General features: G+C 39.3%; 1 protein-coding gene across 1 annotated transcript in view; it reads right to left on the bottom strand.

Moving 5' to 3' along the window:
* Positions 1-18,230, bottom strand: part of ADSS1 (adenylosuccinate synthase 1) — a 28,884-nt gene extending 10,654 nt beyond the window's left edge. Inside the window, exons 1-5 of the mRNA XM_086612972.1 lie at positions 18,048-18,230; positions 3,153-3,255; positions 1,651-1,713; positions 822-872; positions 385-451 (exon numbers count right to left, since the gene is read on the bottom strand). Of these exons, the coding sequence (XP_086469098.1) occupies positions 385-451; positions 822-872; positions 1,651-1,713; positions 3,153-3,255; positions 18,048-18,230 (467 nt within the window). The remainder of the gene's footprint in view (positions 1-384; positions 452-821; positions 873-1,650; positions 1,714-3,152; positions 3,256-18,047) is intronic.

The raw sequence follows: 18,230 nt of genomic DNA, 5'->3' as shown, positions 1-18,230 counted from the left end.
GAAACTATCATCTCCAGGAAGTGTAAGTGAACATACAATAAACAATTACAAGTGTGGAACCTAATCGTGCCAACACCTCAGACCCGATTCAGAAGAGCATCACTAGTCTGGTATCAAATTGGACTGGAAATCTCATTTTAATGGAAAAGAGTTTTGAGGATTTGGTAGGAGTGCAGAAAACAGAAATATGTAAGAATTCATACCCTGTGTTTTCAGTATCACCTCAGAGTTTGTTCACTAGCATAAGCAGGAGCAGAACGGTCACAGAATCAGTAACATCAACAAGGCTCTTCAGAGATACTTTGCATTTCTGTTTTCCAAAATTACACCGATTTTTCAAATTTGCATAATTATTAATGAAATGAAGGTGCTGAAAATATTTACTTTTTTCCTTCTTGTGCTTGACGTTGCACTTCCTGGAGCCCATCTACTGCCTGGTGAAAGTCAAACACTGCAATGGAAAATCAAAGGGACACAGTGGGAGACCGAAGGAGAAAAACATTCTTTAAATGACAGACAAAGAAAAAAAAAAAATTCTTTAAATGACAGACATAATTTCAAGACAAAGTGCCTTTGTTATCGTTGACAGTGCACAGGCCTCCTCATGTGAAAATAGAGAGAGCATTCCTTAAAGAGTGTGGAAACACATAAAACATCACTCTCCAGCGGATACACATTCCATTATTATGCTCCAGACACACAGCATACCAAGAGGCTGTATTAGATTAAATATATGAGTGCTCTGTGGAGTAATAATGTAGTTTAGCGCCATGAGCTAAGCCATTGTTTGTGAGTTTTTTCTCCTTCAATCATTCGCTTACCTATATGTGCTCTATCTGATATAATCAGTCTTTTCTCCCAATCTTTTAAACCTGTCAGAAGAGATAAAGAAAAGTACGATTTCAGCTGCGCTGATTGGTCAAACTGAGATTTGCTTTTAGTTTTTCTATGTCTCTCTTCTAGTTTATATAGCTTCTTGTTAGGAAGACTGTAGACAAAACAGATAAAACATAAATGAATATCAAATATCACAACGTTTTCATTAAAAAACTTTTTTCGTTTTTTACTTTTTCAGCTTTCTCATTTTGGTACGGACAAAGATACTTACTGCTTCTTCTTAATGCCAGAACGCTGTGGCTTAAAGGCAATTCTCATTTTAAGGAAAGATTCTTGTTTAACTCGCTATATGATAAATCACTTAAACTCCATTTGTGGCTGAGAAAACAGAGAATTTATATGTACGGAATCATAAAACAATTTAAGATGTAAGAGGTCTTAGAAGGAGCCTTGCTCAAAGCAGAACCAATGGAGTTTATATTTGGGCACAGAAATGGGAACACAGAAACTCTGGGTTAAATCGTCTCAGTTTGAGGTTAAAGAGAGCTTTGCCACACACTTTAGGATTTTATTTTCTATCTAATTTGGTATTAAAAGGCCATAAAACTCCCTGAAAACCCTTGAAAAGATTGCTTTAGAAAAATCTGTCTGAAGACTACAACACTATTCAACATTTTAAATACTTTTTCCCCCCCATCATTTAAAATCCAGAATGTTATTGTACTGAATATTCATGGTCAGAAACAAAGGCTTAAAAAACACCCCAACCTGGCTGCCAACATAAAGAAAGGTTAAAAATTACTCGATACAAACCTTTCTTTTCATTCTTTTCAGCTTCTTCAAATAGGCCTGGTAAATGTATAACCACTCCATTACCTTTGGGAACATAAATGATTTATTTTAAAGCAAGAAATAAAATACTCATTCTTAGGATGTAAAGCATGTTAACACTTGCTGTCTGAAATTTTATTTAAAAAGTAAGACCAAGTTTCTCACATTTGTCACAAAGTGATCTTGAGAACTTTTTGGATAAATCCTCATTTTGGGTAAGCAGCTACAAGCCTGCTAAAATCAGAAAAAACAGCTTGCTCGTTTCAGATGCAGGCACTGGGCCTGACCAAAGCCAGCTGAGGTAAGCGGATTCTTCTCTTTGTGGTGGACTTTGCACCACGACTTCAGCCTCAGTTGTTCACTGGTAAAAGCTCAAAGAAGTCTGTGGCCTTACAACACTGACAAGTCTGTGTGACAATATTTAAGTTTTCGCCAATATTCACGTATTTGTTGTAAACTCAGCTCCAACTAGTGCTGCAATACAATAGCAATGCCTCCTCCCTGCTTTTGAGCTACAGTATAGAATCCACAAGCAACACACAGCATTACTGATGAGAAGTTGAGGACTACTGATGCAGTGGGCTGAAAACAGATGCTGCTTCCTTCTTGGGAACATCAGAAATATCCACAAGAGTCTGTCTCAGCCTAAATTTAGGATAACAAGTTATAGTCTTTACTAACTGACGAGAGAAAAAAATCAGACAGTGAGAAAATACACCATGTTTAGCAGAGAGAAAAAGTATGTTTCATATATTTCAATCATCCATTTAGAAATTATCAAATGGAACAAAACTGACACTCTGTGACTTACTAAAACTTACACTCATTTCTTGCACGTTCTGTATACATTTTTTTCTGTCAGAAAGAATCATAATTTTAAGCCTTTTACTTGTCCAAATTTGCCTATCCCTTAAATATGAGTTTAATATCGAGTGAGCAATGTAAACTTTTTTATGATGCCATCTGCATCAAACAGCTTTACAGTGAAATACAACATCACCTGAAACAGCTCGTAATGTGAACAAAAAGGAGACTGGATGATAACCTTCCAAGCAGAGCCCTGTATCCTGGGACCTGTTTCTGGAAAGTCAGTACAGAGATGCCAGTGATAAATCCTATTATTTATTTAGCCTAAGGGCTAGGTTTAGTGTCCTCAAAGAATAGCATATCTATTTCTGAAATTATAAAAGGAGTGTGCAAGTAGAGGATGGGATCCAAAGTTAAAGCATAAAGCCTAAGAAAGAGCAACATGATAGAAAGAGGAGGTTCTTACTTTCAGTTTTCTAGTAGCAGAAACTAAACTGACACTGAAAGTAGAATAACTCTTCATGTTAAAGCAGCAGTAAAATGAAAGTCAAACAGCTGAAGCTAAAGTAAATCTGACAGTCATCTGTATGTTTTCATTTGCTTGCTACTATAAAATATGGTTGCAACTATCTACCACATAATGTTACTTTATTAAATAAGTTCCAAAATTGTCTTACCTATAAAAGAAATTGCCTTTGGATTAATGATGCCACTAGGAAATAGGTGAAAATCATATTCTTTCCCATCAACAACCACAGTATGGCCTGCGTTATTCCCACCCTGCAACAGAAAGAAACATCTGAACATTAATGGTCTTAAACCACCACTCTAAACTCTCAGCAGATGATTTGATTTATTTATAAATTCATGTCTTAGATCAGTTTCTCCATCTTACAGTTTCTTGAGATGCTGTAGTATTGGACAAAGGCTCAATCACGATGTCACGGAGTCAAGGCATGACTGGGGCAGAGCAAGAGTAAATGCAGGAGTGGTGGCAGAAGCTAGAAGAGAACTGAAGCTCTCTGGGAACAAAACTGTACTGAACTACAGACACCCTTGGAGTCCTGCTTCTGACAGGCCTACACAAGGCCATCCTTTTTGGACATCATCTATGCATGGTCATTTCTTTGGGTTTAAGTCTACGATGCCCAATGTCTCCTTTTGAATGGAGGCTCTTCCTGCCTGACCACCCACAACAGCTACTGCTTCTCTAGGTGTTCAAGAGGAAGGTCTGTATGAAGTTGGAAGCATGTCTAGTCTTTGTAGCTTCACAGAACCTCCCTGTCAAGGGATGATCTTCCCAGTTAACACCACCACCACTTTTTGGAGTCTGCTACAATTCATACCTTATACGACCATCTACCAGACCTGAGAATAGGAGCTCATGTTTGATTGTTTGTCAATGGCTTTAAAAGAGAATGATGAGGTAACACACAAACTTGGGAAAAGGTGAGTAGAACAAGATCATGAATTGATTTGAACAGTAAGAGTTTTAAAAATTAAAGGTCCAGTTTTCTCAACAGGGTTAATTTGTTGTTGTTCTGTCATGACGTAACTTTTTCTCCTGACTACTTGTCTGCTCTGGTGCTACAGGCCTTCCATTTTCCAAAAAACATTACAAGTCTTCATGGATTTGATACAAGGTCTGAATGATGTAGAGATGTCTTAGAATGAGGGCATCTACTGGAAGGTCACTGGTAATTTGCAAATAATGGAAAGTGTTGGCTGAATGAATGGAGTTGTTACATGAAAATTCTGAGAAAGGAGAGTAATTTATAAAAATTAATAACACATGTTCTTCCGGAGTTTCATTTACTCTTCATTTACTCATTTGCCCATTTGTTTGCGTGTAATATACAGGAAAATGGCAACTGATGTTCCTTTCAAAGTGTGGGTATAAACTGAAACAGAACACTAAGAAAATAAAAGCTATGGGTTAAAAAAAAAAAAAGGTTTTTTTAAGCAGTGGGATGGAGGAAAACATTAGGAAATAAGCCTTTAAATATGACAAAAGTAAATCTCATATTTTAGAATCATAGAATCATAGAATCGTTAGGGCTGGAAGGGACCTTCAAAGGTCATCTAGTCCAACCCCCCTGCAAGGAACAGGGATATCTCCAACTAGATCAGGTTGCTCAGGGCCTCATCCAACCGGGCCTTGAACGTCTCCAGGGATGGAGCATCCACCACCTCTCTGGGCAACCTGTTCCAGTGTTCTACAACTCTCATGGTAAAAAATTTTTTCCTAATATCCAACCTGAATCTACCTCCCTCTATTTTAAAACCATTACCCCTTGTCCTATCACAACTGGCCCTCCTGAACAGCCTCTCCCCATCTTTCTTGTAGGCCCCCTTGAGGTACTGGAAGACCGCTATAAGGTCACCCTGGAGCCTCCTCTTCTCCAGGCTGAACAGCCCCAACTCTTTCAGCCTGTCCTCATAGGAAAGGTGCTCCAGCCCTCTTATCATCTTCGTGGCCCTCCTCTGGACCCTCTCCAACTGGTCCATGTCCTTCTTATGTTGGGGACTCCAGAACTGGACGCAATACTCCAAGTGAGGTCTCACGAGGGCAGAGTAGAGGGGGAGAATCACCTCCCTTGACCTTCTTTTGGAAGATGCGAGCTCAACAATTGAATTTAAACAGATAACCTGCTAAGGGAGAGCTGAGTAGGAGTCAGAAAAACTGGTGCACGCACAAATTTCATTTGATTTAGCAAACTGCTGGGTAGCTCCTCCTTGGGCTGGGAAGGACTCCCAGACGTCTTGCTAATGCAGAGTTATAACTTGTCCACAGAATCCTGAAGAAAGCAGAACCATCCAGGGTATTTAGCTTGCCTCACAGGGATAAGCAGCCTGTTGCAGGAACCTAGATATAGTTAAAGGTACTGAACTATCTAGCAGGTTAATAAACCATGCAGGAGACTCCTTTACATGGGATTTAAGAAGTCTGAGACCGGATGGATTGCACTGATTGAAACACTAGTTCATTTTATTATAGTGGTATAATAACCTTGTCTTGAGAAAGAGGCTAGTAACTTCTGAGACAAATAGCTTGCCTTTTCTGCTTGTCTACAGACAATGGCAAGATGGAAACTTTGACAGAATGAACTCCATCATTAACATTGATTTAATCTCTACTACAAACAACAACTTTCACATTTCCTGAGAAAACAGCTCCTTCAAAAGTATTTGTTGTCACTAATACTATAATCATATTCCACTTTTCTTACTCAACACAAATATGAACAAATGAAATCAGGCTTCAGGACTCAGTCTGATATAACAGTACTTCTAAATTATAGTCAGAAGTGTTTTCTTGTATACTAAAATTTTAGAAGGTGGGATATACCAGTATGAGAATGCCTATGAAAGATAGTTTATGGTTTTGGAAATTTTCCTGAACTACTGATACCCAGACAAATGCTGATTCTTTCTTTAGAAAATGCTTAAAAAGGGACATTAATCAACCAGCTGTGAAAGCTGGCATCCATTAGAAAAAAATGCTGAAGCACAGAAAGATCAGCAGAAATGATACATCCTCTAATTGCCAAAAATCTCCGAATGCGTTTTCAGTCCCTCTGGTCAGATAATATAAACCAAGAATTCAGTGACAGACCTTATAAAACAACACTTCTCTAATCTAAAGCTAATGTTGACAGCTCTAGAACTGTTTTTGTGCATTGCTTACGTTGGTCTGTGTTTCCTAAACAAATGTCTTCTGAGTATGTTTTTCCAGCTTGATTAATTACATTTTTACAAATATAATTAAAGTGGTAGCAGAACATTGAATTGCCCAACAGACATGATCTAACTTGCAAAACGTACTGCTGGTCTGAGGAGATACTTTCTATTGATCATCTGGTCATCTCAGTAATTTCTCATGTTCCATTTCATAGATATTCTAATAGCCTATTAGCAGTCTAATAACTCAGATACTAAAGATATCTACTCTTTTTCTAATTGTACTTGAGTTCTAAGAGCCAATATAGGGTCCATATGAGCCATTTCTTTTGCTAATGAAGTATAAGGGGAACCTAAAAGCTTGTATGGGCTTAATCTGAAGATTACATGATTGAAGGTGCAGAGAACTACCTGGTACACTGCAACCATGTAAACTCCCTTCTTTTCCTCTAATGGTATTTCATTAAAGTGGTGTCAACTCTAACACACCTAGTGACAGTGTTTGAGGACACTCAGGATGCCTGGACCAAGTCGTCTTTGGTTTATCTGCTCGGCCCTTGCTTCAAATGCAGCTCTGCATAATGAGTTTCCATTTAATATACAGACCCAGATCCCACAATCTCTGCTGTGCACCACTGATCTCATCTGAATTATATTTATCCTTCACCATTCTCACCTTCCTAGGTCTCTAGAGATGGTATCTGCCTTCTGTTGTGGTTCTTCAAAAAACTTCTCTAACAAAAAGGAACGTTAAGGCAACAACTTCTGCCAGATTAATCACTAGTGCCACTTTGGCATCATCTATATTGCAAAACAATGGTATGACCAGAAATAGCAATTAGCATTCACTTCCAAAGTCTGAGAGACCTGGGTATTCCCATTAAACTACCCTGGCATGGGAAAATTCTGTTCTGAAGAAGAAACCACTAGGTGAGCTGCTGGAGCTCCAAAAGGCTGAGTGTAACTGGGATGACAGCAGTGTCTTCAACATTAGCATCCACTTCAACCTGAAACCTTCCTCTCTTCTCCTGCAGTGAATCCAGCATGTTCAGTAGCACTTGTGTCCCTTCTGTTTAATCTCTAGTGACTCTACTAAAACTGTATCAAATGCAGGAAACCTACCAAGTGCAGATGATTTGGGCTATCAGTTACAGCAAACCACAGCAATGAAGTGGGACTTGAGAACTAGAAAGTATGAAGCAAGCCAAAGACAACAGGATAGGTATCTTACTATAGTAATAAAAAGACCAAAATATCATTTAGGAAGCTCATCTCCAGAGAGCACACAAAAACCCTTCCTTTGAGGCACTGTCTAGATACAGCAATACTTTTTGACGGTGCAGCCCATGGCTGCTGTTCTTTGTATCAGCTATATTAAAGTTTCAGAGCAGATAAACGCTTGTTTCTAACAGTATTTCACAGGTGTTAAAAGTTCTTCACATTTAAATCAGGCACCTAATTAAAAATAACTTTCATTGAAGTCCTTCATAGCCTGGAGTGAAGAATTAGTATTCAGCCTTTTGAAAGTACCTACATTGCTTAACAAATCAGTTTTTATTAACTTTGAAAGTGCTAGAAGTTGAGACTCTATTAACAGCATTAAATATGTATAATTTCAATATATTTTGCCTAAGGAGCGCACTGTTACCTCATGGTGCAGTAAGCTATACCTCCTTTCTTCTAAGATCCAGTAGACCACCAGCAATATGGTTTAAATTCAACAAGCTAAAATGCCTGTCATTCCAGGTTGGAAAGCAGACCTTAAATTAACGGAAAGAATTGCAACATATTGTTTTCAAGAGTTAAACAACAGGAAACCTACTCGGCATTTTTTTCAGAGCAGAGTAATCTTGTATGGTGAAGTTTGTTTTGTCTTGTTTTAATTATTTTTAAAGAATGTTTAAGTTGGACACAAACAAAAATTTCTGTAAGATTTTAACCTATATTTTCAGACCTCTGATAATCAAAGTGTACATGTTGTCCCAGTACCAGAAGGAGCTAAAGGAACTTAAGCTGCCTCATAAAACATCCAAATCCTTTTCAAGCACATTATTTAAAAAGAAAATACTTTCCCAAGTTTTTTACATGCTGACCTATTTGTGATATTGGATCCTTGCACTGCAGTGATGTACTTTGATTACTGTTCTAAAGTATGTGAACACAAGCACTGCATCAATACACTCAATTGAGAAGCTATTCCATTTTACCAGTGTTAACAACCGTATGCTTGTATAAATACTATCTTTCAGGGAATTAATAATTATTATGAAGAACTTGGCAGAGGAGAACACATAGTCTTTATCTTGTTAGCAAAACTTATAAAAAAGATGAAGAAACAAATCCACCTTCCAAAGTGCTCGGCCATTTCAAGGCTGATGTTTTGTTCCATATTGTTGTGTTTTTTTTTTTTTTAAATCATCTATTCTCTGCAGTGGAAACATCCCAAGGTAGAAACAGAATTCCTATTAAGAGCAGCAGTGAGGCTGTTCATACCTGCAGCAGGAACTCCTTCCTCTCACCTAGCTTTATGATACACATTTGAACAAGAATGAAATGTGTCCTGATGCTCAGATGTGTTTCTGCCTGTGCTTGGCAGCCAGGGAATGTGCAGGACACTACATTCTGCATATGTGGAAGGAGTGTTTTCAGATGTTTCCACTGGTTAGCACATCTTTCACTTGCTCAGTGCTTCCCACAATGCCCAAACATAACTTGATTAACAAACCAGATCAATATGAAAATCCACCAGAGCACATATAAAATACCTTGAAACCTGATGATGGCTCCAAATCATAACTAGAGGATGAACACAAAACAGGTATGTTTCTGATGGGTCCCACAGCGATCAGTTCTCACCCTCTTCCAGTTAGCAATGTTAATCAATGCAATGGAGAAAAAAAAAAAAAATGAAACTTGTTATTGAAGATCTGCAGCTAACACCACTATTGTTTGCGTGGTGTACCATACCAGCAGTCCGCAGCAGTCTGAGCTCCTTCGCCAATTGGTATAAGCACGGAACGCATAAAATGTCACGATCAGGTTTAGAATAAATGAATCAGAAACAAAAAGGTAGGCCAAACATCGGATGGGAGACAGTTATTCTAGGAAGCATATGGAGGTGTCTGAACACAGTTTCAGTACTGCCTGATATGCCTAAAGCGAATCTCACATGTATACATGCGATTATCAAGTAGGAATAGAGGGATTGTATTACACCTCTCCTTCTGGCCGTGGTGCAACTGCTACTAGAATACTGTGTCCTTGGTACTCGGACAAGATTACAAGATGATCCTCTCTGGCATCACAATCTACGAATTTATAATCTACGAACTGGAATACCAGCTACAAACCAGCCGTTTGGGAAGTCTGCATCTGAACGCAAGTGCTGATTCCTGTTCATCTCTTTTCATTATACGTGTCCCAGGTGTACTAATTCCATTCACCAAAGAAGCAAAATATTTTCTGAAATTCAACTGCATCTGCAGGCCAAACACCTCTCATCATACTATGAAACAGACTATAAAATACTTCAGTTTTCTTATCTGGATTGATTTTCTTCCATTTATAGCATTTCATGTGTGATTCTGAATAAACAAGGAGCACTGTTACATAAACTTTTTTTTTCCTTTCTCTTTACAATTTAATTGAAGATTGTTATTTCTACCTTATATTAGCAACTGCCTGGAATTAACTTAAATAAGTGCAGCTAAAGCGTTACCAGCATAACTGGCTTTTACATCAATGTTATAACAGTATAACTCCATTCCCTTCCATGATATTTCTCTTGATTTACATCACTGGTTTAAAAAAAAAAAAAGAAAGTGCAACACAGACAAATGCAATTCATTTAGTGCTCTGAACACTCAGACCCTTAGACACAATGCCACAAAGTCACCTGTGTGTGAAAGCTTTTGTCAAATGACTGGAAGTGCTGTACATTCCAGCTGGGAGGTTGCTGCCATAGGTGCTTGTTACACTTTCCTTTACTGTAGTTGTTTTCTTGCTAATTTTTCCAGTTAAACTATCATCTGACAGCTCCCCAACTAACCCCAACTCGGTTCCAAGAAGTGGATCATAATTTTTTTTTTTTTTACCTAAGTCATTGGAAAGAACTAGGTTAGGGAATAATCAGAAGTAGACCAGAAGAACTGAGGGAACAGCGATTTTTAAAACTATGGTGGTGACAAGGAGCTGGAGTGAGTTCTACGTATTCACCTCAACGCCAATCCTCATGAGCCCAATCTAGTTTGCCTTGCTCTTCTTCCCAAAGAATACATGTGCAATAACAGTTTCAAGTAAGAATAACTGCACAGAACAGCTGTCTGATGCCTGTATCTGTTCAAGCATGTTCCTGCTGTGTCCCTTCTCACTATGACATAAAGAAATTCCACCTTCCTAATCACGATAGCAGTTCTTCAGAAACTCCTGAATTCCCATGGAAGAAGACCTCCTGAATCCTAATGAGATAATTAATATAATTATAGACACAAACTCTTGAGAAGAACTCAGCAAAACTTTTGACCTTTTAAAGAAATATATAAAATATCTCTAATGCAAATATCCAAAATGGAAGCCCATATCATATTTCACACTAATAATGTTGTTCTCTTCCTTCACTACAAATGAAAAGTGACTCTAACTTATATGGAGACCTTAGTCTTCCTAACTACCTGAAAAAGGCAACCGGAAAAGCGAGGTCTAATTCAAATCTGGTTTTAAACAACAGTCATTGTAGACAAACTAGACACTTGTAAACTCTAGTATTTTCTCTCAAACTGATTTAAAATTTTGCCAAAGCATGTAAAAACAATCTACTATGACAGACCACTGCAACAAAGCACACACTTCGCTCCAGCAGAAGATGTAAAGAAAATAATGAATTCAAGGTATATTGATAGAAAGCACTATGGTGGAAAATGCATGCTGAATAATGTTAGCAGAATCTCAAAATAAAGGAAATCAAACATAAAAAACCTAGACATGTCTGCTCATCTTCAGTCCTCTCTTCTGAAGAAGTGTAGTCATGTCCCTGTGGGAAGTAATATGATCCAAGGATATGAACACAACTTTTCTTCTATCTGTAAACAAGTTAACAACAGCCAGAGAGTTACAACAGGAATGAAATACAACAGATGTCATTTCAGCTTAATTTTCAGCTGCTTTCTTTTGATGCTTGTAGAGGATAATAAATTTATCAGGCTTTATGAAAGGGATTGAAAATTAAGCTTGCTTTCTTATGGAGATTTGGAAACTTTAAACCTGACCTTCTCATACAGTATTTATAATCCTGGTGGTCCTGAGATGATCTCCCTGATGCCCAAAGGAGAGGCTAGTTTAAAATAGCAGTGTCACCATGTTGTTCTAAATCCTAAAAGGATACAGTGTAGCATGCAAATATGTATAAGCAAAATGAAAAGTAAAATTTGGATAAAATATCTTACAAATGACAGAGTGCTGCAAAAAGTTTGAATACCGCACCTAAGAAAACCAACACTCATACTTAATGAGCCCTTTCCTGTGTTGAACAGCAAAATAAAACCTACTTGTTTATGTGCAGAGAATCTTGCAAAAAATTATTTCCAAAGCAATATGCCTGCATGAATGTACACGTGTGTGCAAATGGAATTATTAACCTTCCCAAACATCAGAGAAATCAGAAACAACAGTCCTGTGGTCACTGCACACTCATGACTCCAAGGTCATCAATCTCTTCACTGAAGACCATCAAGCACTAAATCATTAGGAGATTAAAGTCTTTACATGCTACTTTATCCTGTAGGGAGAAATTATACTAAATATCAGGGTTAAATCTCACTGAAAGTAGAGCAACATGATACATACGCACAGAGAAAAACAGTAGCCAACAGGCCTCTAACTCCACGTAATCATCACATAAAACTGCACTAATTTAATCCCCGTTGCAAAGAGTTCCAGCAGCCCACGATCAATAGGGATGGTCACAACAGCATGTGGCTGCTCTGCCATGCCATGTCAGCAGCACAACAGAGGGATAAAGGAAACTGCTCTGTTTTGCATACAAACCACTGAGAAAAACTTCTCAGCTGGCATTTCTGCCACATTTGATTTTTATTATTCAATCACTTGCCCACAGTACGCTCCTTTGCATTCCTCAGAGTGCCATTTCCAATATATACGGGATTTACTTTGCATTCGTTAAAACACCAGAACAAGGAAATAAGGAGACTGCCAATAATATGCAACAGTTATTTGTATCATAAGTGTTGGGCATGTCCTTTCACCCTCCTACATCATTTTGACATAATTTTGAAAGCAAATCTCCTACCCAAAACTTTCTTAGGCTTTTCTTACTGGTTAGCCGTTCTCAAGCTTATTCGTAGTGGATATTAACAGAGAGAAAACTAGCCACTGAAGGTCCTTGGTGTACGGCTTGGTTAAAGTTCTTTGTTCCAAATGACCGCCAACTACTGAACCACAGAAGACCTTAACAAGTTTTTCTGGTACCTTTTCCAACCTCCTTAGTTTTTCTTCAGTATTAACATTGACTATAATTTTTGTCCACCTGTCTCAAAAGATCAGTTGACTCCTTTTTAAAGCAACAATTCTTAACTTGAAAGCATACTGACTTGGATACAGGAAATGTTTTAAAAAGTGACTGCATACTTAGTGAAAAATAAAAGCACATTAATAAGTGAAGTTTAACAAATCTAATAACAGCTCTTAGCGCAACCACATTCTTGGAATTTTGTGTTGTTTCTTCAATGCCAGTTCTTAAGGGAATGCTGATAGCATCAGGCAGATTGTTTCCAGACTTCCAGATGCTGTTAAGTGTCACAGGTCTGACAAGTGCAGCATTGGCATGGGCAGCACTGGAACAGCAGTGCCAAGTGAAGGATTGAAAAATCTTAAAAACTGTCTTGGACTAGTCACTGCTGCTGAATCACTGTCACCGGTTTCGGTAGGAAGTGAAGGAAAGACATACAGCTGTGCTGCAACTGTTTCACCAATCCATTCAGTAACTGAGATCAAACCCACTGCAGGTAATGATTATTATCACAGGGCCTCCACTAATTCACTAGCAACATTTTTTTGTATTTTTCACGTTGAGCTTTCCTCCCCTTCAAATTTTTTTATCAAATTGTTTATGGGGCATTTTCCTACAGTGTTTTTAGATGTTTTGTTGACAAACAGTTTATTGCACAAGAAAACTTCCTCAGGAAAGGCAGAATTGCTTACTCTCCATCACAACAGGAATTCCTAGACATTCCTGGCACACACCTAAATTACAGAAGAGAAGGTGTCTCATGACAAGTTTACCATTATTGGCAAAGATACATGGTACTTCTCCTGCTGTACATGGCAACACATGCTACTTCCTTTTCCATTCACACCCATACAGAACCATACAGTAAACATGTTCAGTGAAAATTTATTATTACAAGTGTATCTTATGTAGACTCAGTGTAAGGAAACAGCTAGAACTGTATGACCAACCGGCTGTCCTCAGTTAACTATGAACTTACCACAGCAGTTCTATGTATGACGTTTTGGGAAAAAATTCAGTTTAAGTGGTACCTCTGCAGGCACATCACCTCAGCAGCTGTAGAGGTTTGATCATGCTCCAAAATAGATCTGAGAAATTATCTAATTAAAAAAACAGGTAGATAAAACCAGTCACAAGCTCTAGTTTTGAAGGTCGCCACACAACAACATATGAGGTGATGCGAGAATGTATGGCCATGTTTTGAACACCACCAAACTTCTCTTCATTAATACGATTATATGCATCCAAATTACTTAAGCTTACATTAGGACTTCTTTTTCTATGACAACATTCTAAGAGGCTATGCAAAAGGTGAACTTCCCTCTTTATATCTGATATTCTATCAGTTACAAGCTTTAAACAAACACACAAAACTTGTTTTTAAAGGAAACATCAAAATGAAACATTTGCAGGCAAACTCTTTGATTGTACCCTTTCCTGAAAATACACAGGGATTAAAAGTATTGCACAGCATAATGTGACAGTTCTATGCCCCAGGAGGCCACAACAGGACAGAAATATTAGCCTCTGCTTCTGAATGCCTTTGCTCACTGAAAGAGCCATTTGTATCTGGTATTTTAATGAAAGCAGCCTGTGAAAAGTTTTGTTCAGCATCGTCTATGAGAACATCAAGAGATCTTTTACCCTTATTGAAACATTCTCTTTCACAAAGAATGCCTGAAGTATACAGGTGAAAAAAAGTCAATTACTTCAGGTGAACTAAGATTTCATATCAGAATTTTGTCACATATTTCAGTGTCGCTAATGTGAAAAATGAATTATGGTACGTACTGTAATTAGTTTGTACTTAGACTGTGTATAATCTAAGTACTGAGAACGACAGAAACAACATGATCAACAAATTGGGACTTTTCAATTCACAGAATCATAGAATGGTTTGGGTTGGAAGGGACCTTAAAGATCATCTAGTTCCAACCCCCCTGGCATAGGCAAGGACACCTTCCACTAGATCATGTTGCTCAAAGCCTTGAACACTTCCAGGGACAGGGCATCCACAACTTCTCTAAGCAACCTCACCACCCTCAGAGTGAACAATTTCTTCCTCAGATCTAATCTGAATCTATCCTCTTTCAGTTTAAAGCCATTGCCCCTTGTCCTATCACTACATGCTGTTGCAAAAAATCCTTCTCCAACTTTCTTGCAGGCCTCCTTTTCTCATGTGAAATTTAACTCTGAAAACTCAGGAAAACTTAAGAGGCCAGAGTTTTAATGCAGAATTTTCTTTATTTAACATATTTTGAAGCTTCCCTTGTAGCTCTAAAGGATTCCCTATTCCCATTTGCCTGCTTGCCTTTCTTTCCAGTACCCCAGGAAATACTATTTCATTTCCTCTACAGCAATCTAGCTATCACAGATTCTCCTCACCAAATCAACAAGCTAAAAGTACTTGAGAAATGTTTAATGAAAATTATTTCCTTCCATAGAAATATTAGGGAATTACTATTTTGAGAAAGCTCTTCAAACTCAAATTTGGCCCTGAATTTAAATTCTACTCAGAAAGTGGGGGAAGCTTTAAAAAAATGTTAGATCAAAGAGTATCCTATTGTGATGAAGAATTCATCTAGTTGAGACATTGTTTTAAAAGACATAAACATCCCCCTTTCAGTCAGTCATTTGCTAGCTTGCCTTACTTTCATTTCACTGAGGACTGAAACAAGCTGTTGAACACTGTTTCCATCAAGGTCGCAGAAAACAGAGCGGACAGGACATCAGGAAAAAGCCTGATGGAACTTTTTCTGACATTTTCCTAAAGTCTCTAATAAGGGAGACCATCAGTGTTTCTTGTTTAAGCAATCTATTTAGTACACAAGTGCTATTGCACTAAGAAAGTTTTTCTTTGTTTCTAGGAGGAACATGAAGAAAGATTCTGGTCCAAAGGCTGAGGTTTTTTTATTGGCAGTACATGTCATTAATAAAGTATCCCTCAAACTGATTAGGTCCATAAATTAATCACCTACCATTACCACACTGAGACAACGCTAGCTAGTACTGTTCACACGCTTATATACATGCCTATTTTACTAAACAGTACCATCTGAGTCCTAAGAGAGGCAAAACCAATACATTATTATCTACTTAGATGATTGGCTTTGAAAGTATGAAATATTAAGCTATTAAAATGGCACCTTTTTAAAAAGCATCCTCAAATTGCCAGATTTGAAAAAAAAAAAAAAACAAAACAAAAAAACACACTTAAATACTTTTTAAAAATCACTTTTCACTTCATTTGTATAATTTCTGCTACTCAGAAGTAAATCATTGCTCTTATTTTCTCATTTTATGGAATGTTTTATCTTTTTGCCTAAATTCTAATCCTGAAGACACTTCCATTGAATCAAGGCACTACCAATCCTATTGTAGTCTCATACACACAGAGGGGTGAGGGGGTAGTGTATCAGTGAACGCTATTCTGAAGAGAGTTCAGAGCGCCTCTAGATCCAACTGCCTTCCATCCATCCCAGTCTCATCATTAGGCTACGGAAAGACGATCTAGATGTGCCCAGCAGCATATTAAGCCATCTAAGCCATCTAGCCTGTTGTTAATGCACTAACCCTTCTGGCACGCTCATGCACGCAGAGTTCTGTATCCTTCAAAGGATATTCCGAGGCTGCACCTAGGGGCCATGCTTGCAAATCAGTTCTCTGTATGGACATCAAATCCTTCTTGAAAGCAGCCTCAGGGCATCCCTCAAAAGCAGGTCTAAAAGGAACCAATATGATTTCTTGCAGTAATAACAACAAACCCCTGAGAAAGCACTGCTTGACTGAAGCCTGTATGAAATGCTCCTCCTCAGCTAAAACTTTTAAATTTTGTTTTCTCACCAAAGCAATTATCAGACTTGTGTTTAAATTCCTAGCAACAGCTTATTGTTGGGGAAGGGAGAAATAAAGATGGAAAATTAGCTATAGTCCTGATAATACATATTCATTAGCTCACTTTTGTGCAGAAACTTCTCCTCAAGGTGATTCAAGATCTTGGGAGTTTAATGTTCCAATTAAAAAAAAAAACACTTCCTCCACCTTCTAAATATTTAACTCACATGACAACATTTATTTACATAATATACTTAATTACACAAACATCCTTGGATTTATCAGCTTAGATTCAAGGATATCTGTAGCTATCACACATTTTACAGCGGAATAAATTTCATGGTACATAATAACTGAGCTGGACTAAGCTGATTACTCATTAATGTGGTTGTCACATAGTTTCCAGGGACAACTGAACAGATTAGCAGTTCTGGTCTAACATGTTCACATTTAATATTTGAAAACAGTTCTTTTAAAAGTTATTACTATTATTTGGGATCACCTTTGTGTCTAATTTGGTTTATACTTGACAAACAGATCGTTTTAAGAATCCTTGCATTATATTCAATTCAAAAACGCATCTAAGCAAAGCCACGTAAGACGCTTCCTGTTTTCATCAAACTGTTTAAATCTTGTACTTTTACATAACTTGTTTTTTCCATTTTACTCACGCTTCATTTTAAACTATTTTTAGAATAAACTCACAGACCTTTTACAGGAAACACAACCCACGTATTCAAAAAAGCTCCTGCAGTACAGCGTACTAAAACTCACGAGGTTTATTAGCAGCTGGTCTTCAAGCCCGCTCGTAACGTTTTTGGTTTGTTTTTTTTTTCCCCGGAGGAGCAACAAGCCCGGAGGCACCAACCCCCTTACAGGCACGGTTACAGCCTTGCGGGCAACTGACCGCACCCCAGGTCCTGCGGCTCCGCTTCCCAAGGCGACTCTGCGCCGGGAAGCGCCCGGAGCGCGGCTCTCCGCCGGCCCAGCCGCCCCGGGCAGCAGCGGCCCCCGGCAGCGCTGCCCCCCCCCGCCCCGCCCCGGGCAGACGGTCCCAGTCCCCCCCGCCGGCCGGCACCTCGGGATCCTGTGTCGCTTATCGCGAAGGGTCAGCTATTTATATTTATAGTTCAGGGCTTTTTCTTTCCGAGTAGCATTTCGAGGCGCAGCCGGCGGGAGGGGGGGGGGGGGGTTGGGGGACACACGGCTGCCCACCGAGGCGCATTCGCGTCCCAGCGCTCGCTACGGGAGAGGGGGAGAGGGGACGGGGAGGAGGAATAAGGAGCGGGGAGGGGAGGAAGTAAACCAACAGGAGCGAGGAGCGGCAGAAGATGAAGGAAGGAAGGCAGGCGGAGGGAAACAGGACTGGGGAGAGGGAGGAAAAAGCAAAGCAGCACGGGAGCGAGAGAGCGAGGACCCGCACGGGAAGGAGAGCGCCGGGCTGAGGGGAGCAGGAGGCAAAGCGGGGGCCGACAAGAGCACGAAAAGCAGGGCTGGGGAGCGGCGGGCAGAGCCGGCCCGGCCCGGCACCCACCTGGCACCGGCACACAATGTCCGACTCGGTGGCCAGCAGGTCGACCACCTTGCCCTTGCCTTCGTCCCCCCACTGCGCCCCCAGCACCACCGTCACTTTGTTACCGCCCGGCTCGCTGCGCGCCCGCTTCAGCCCACCGCCGGGGTGGCTGCTGCGGTCGTTGGACGCTCGGGTACCCGACAT

The sequence above is a fragment of the Tauraco erythrolophus genome, chromosome 6 (assembly GCF_009769465.1).
Source record: "Tauraco erythrolophus isolate bTauEry1 chromosome 6, bTauEry1.pri, whole genome shotgun sequence".
Taxonomy (NCBI): Eukaryota; Metazoa; Chordata; class Aves; order Musophagiformes; family Musophagidae; genus Tauraco; species Tauraco erythrolophus.
The sequence above is the reverse complement of the archived record's forward strand: the minus strand, read 5'-3'. Positions and strand labels throughout refer to the sequence as shown.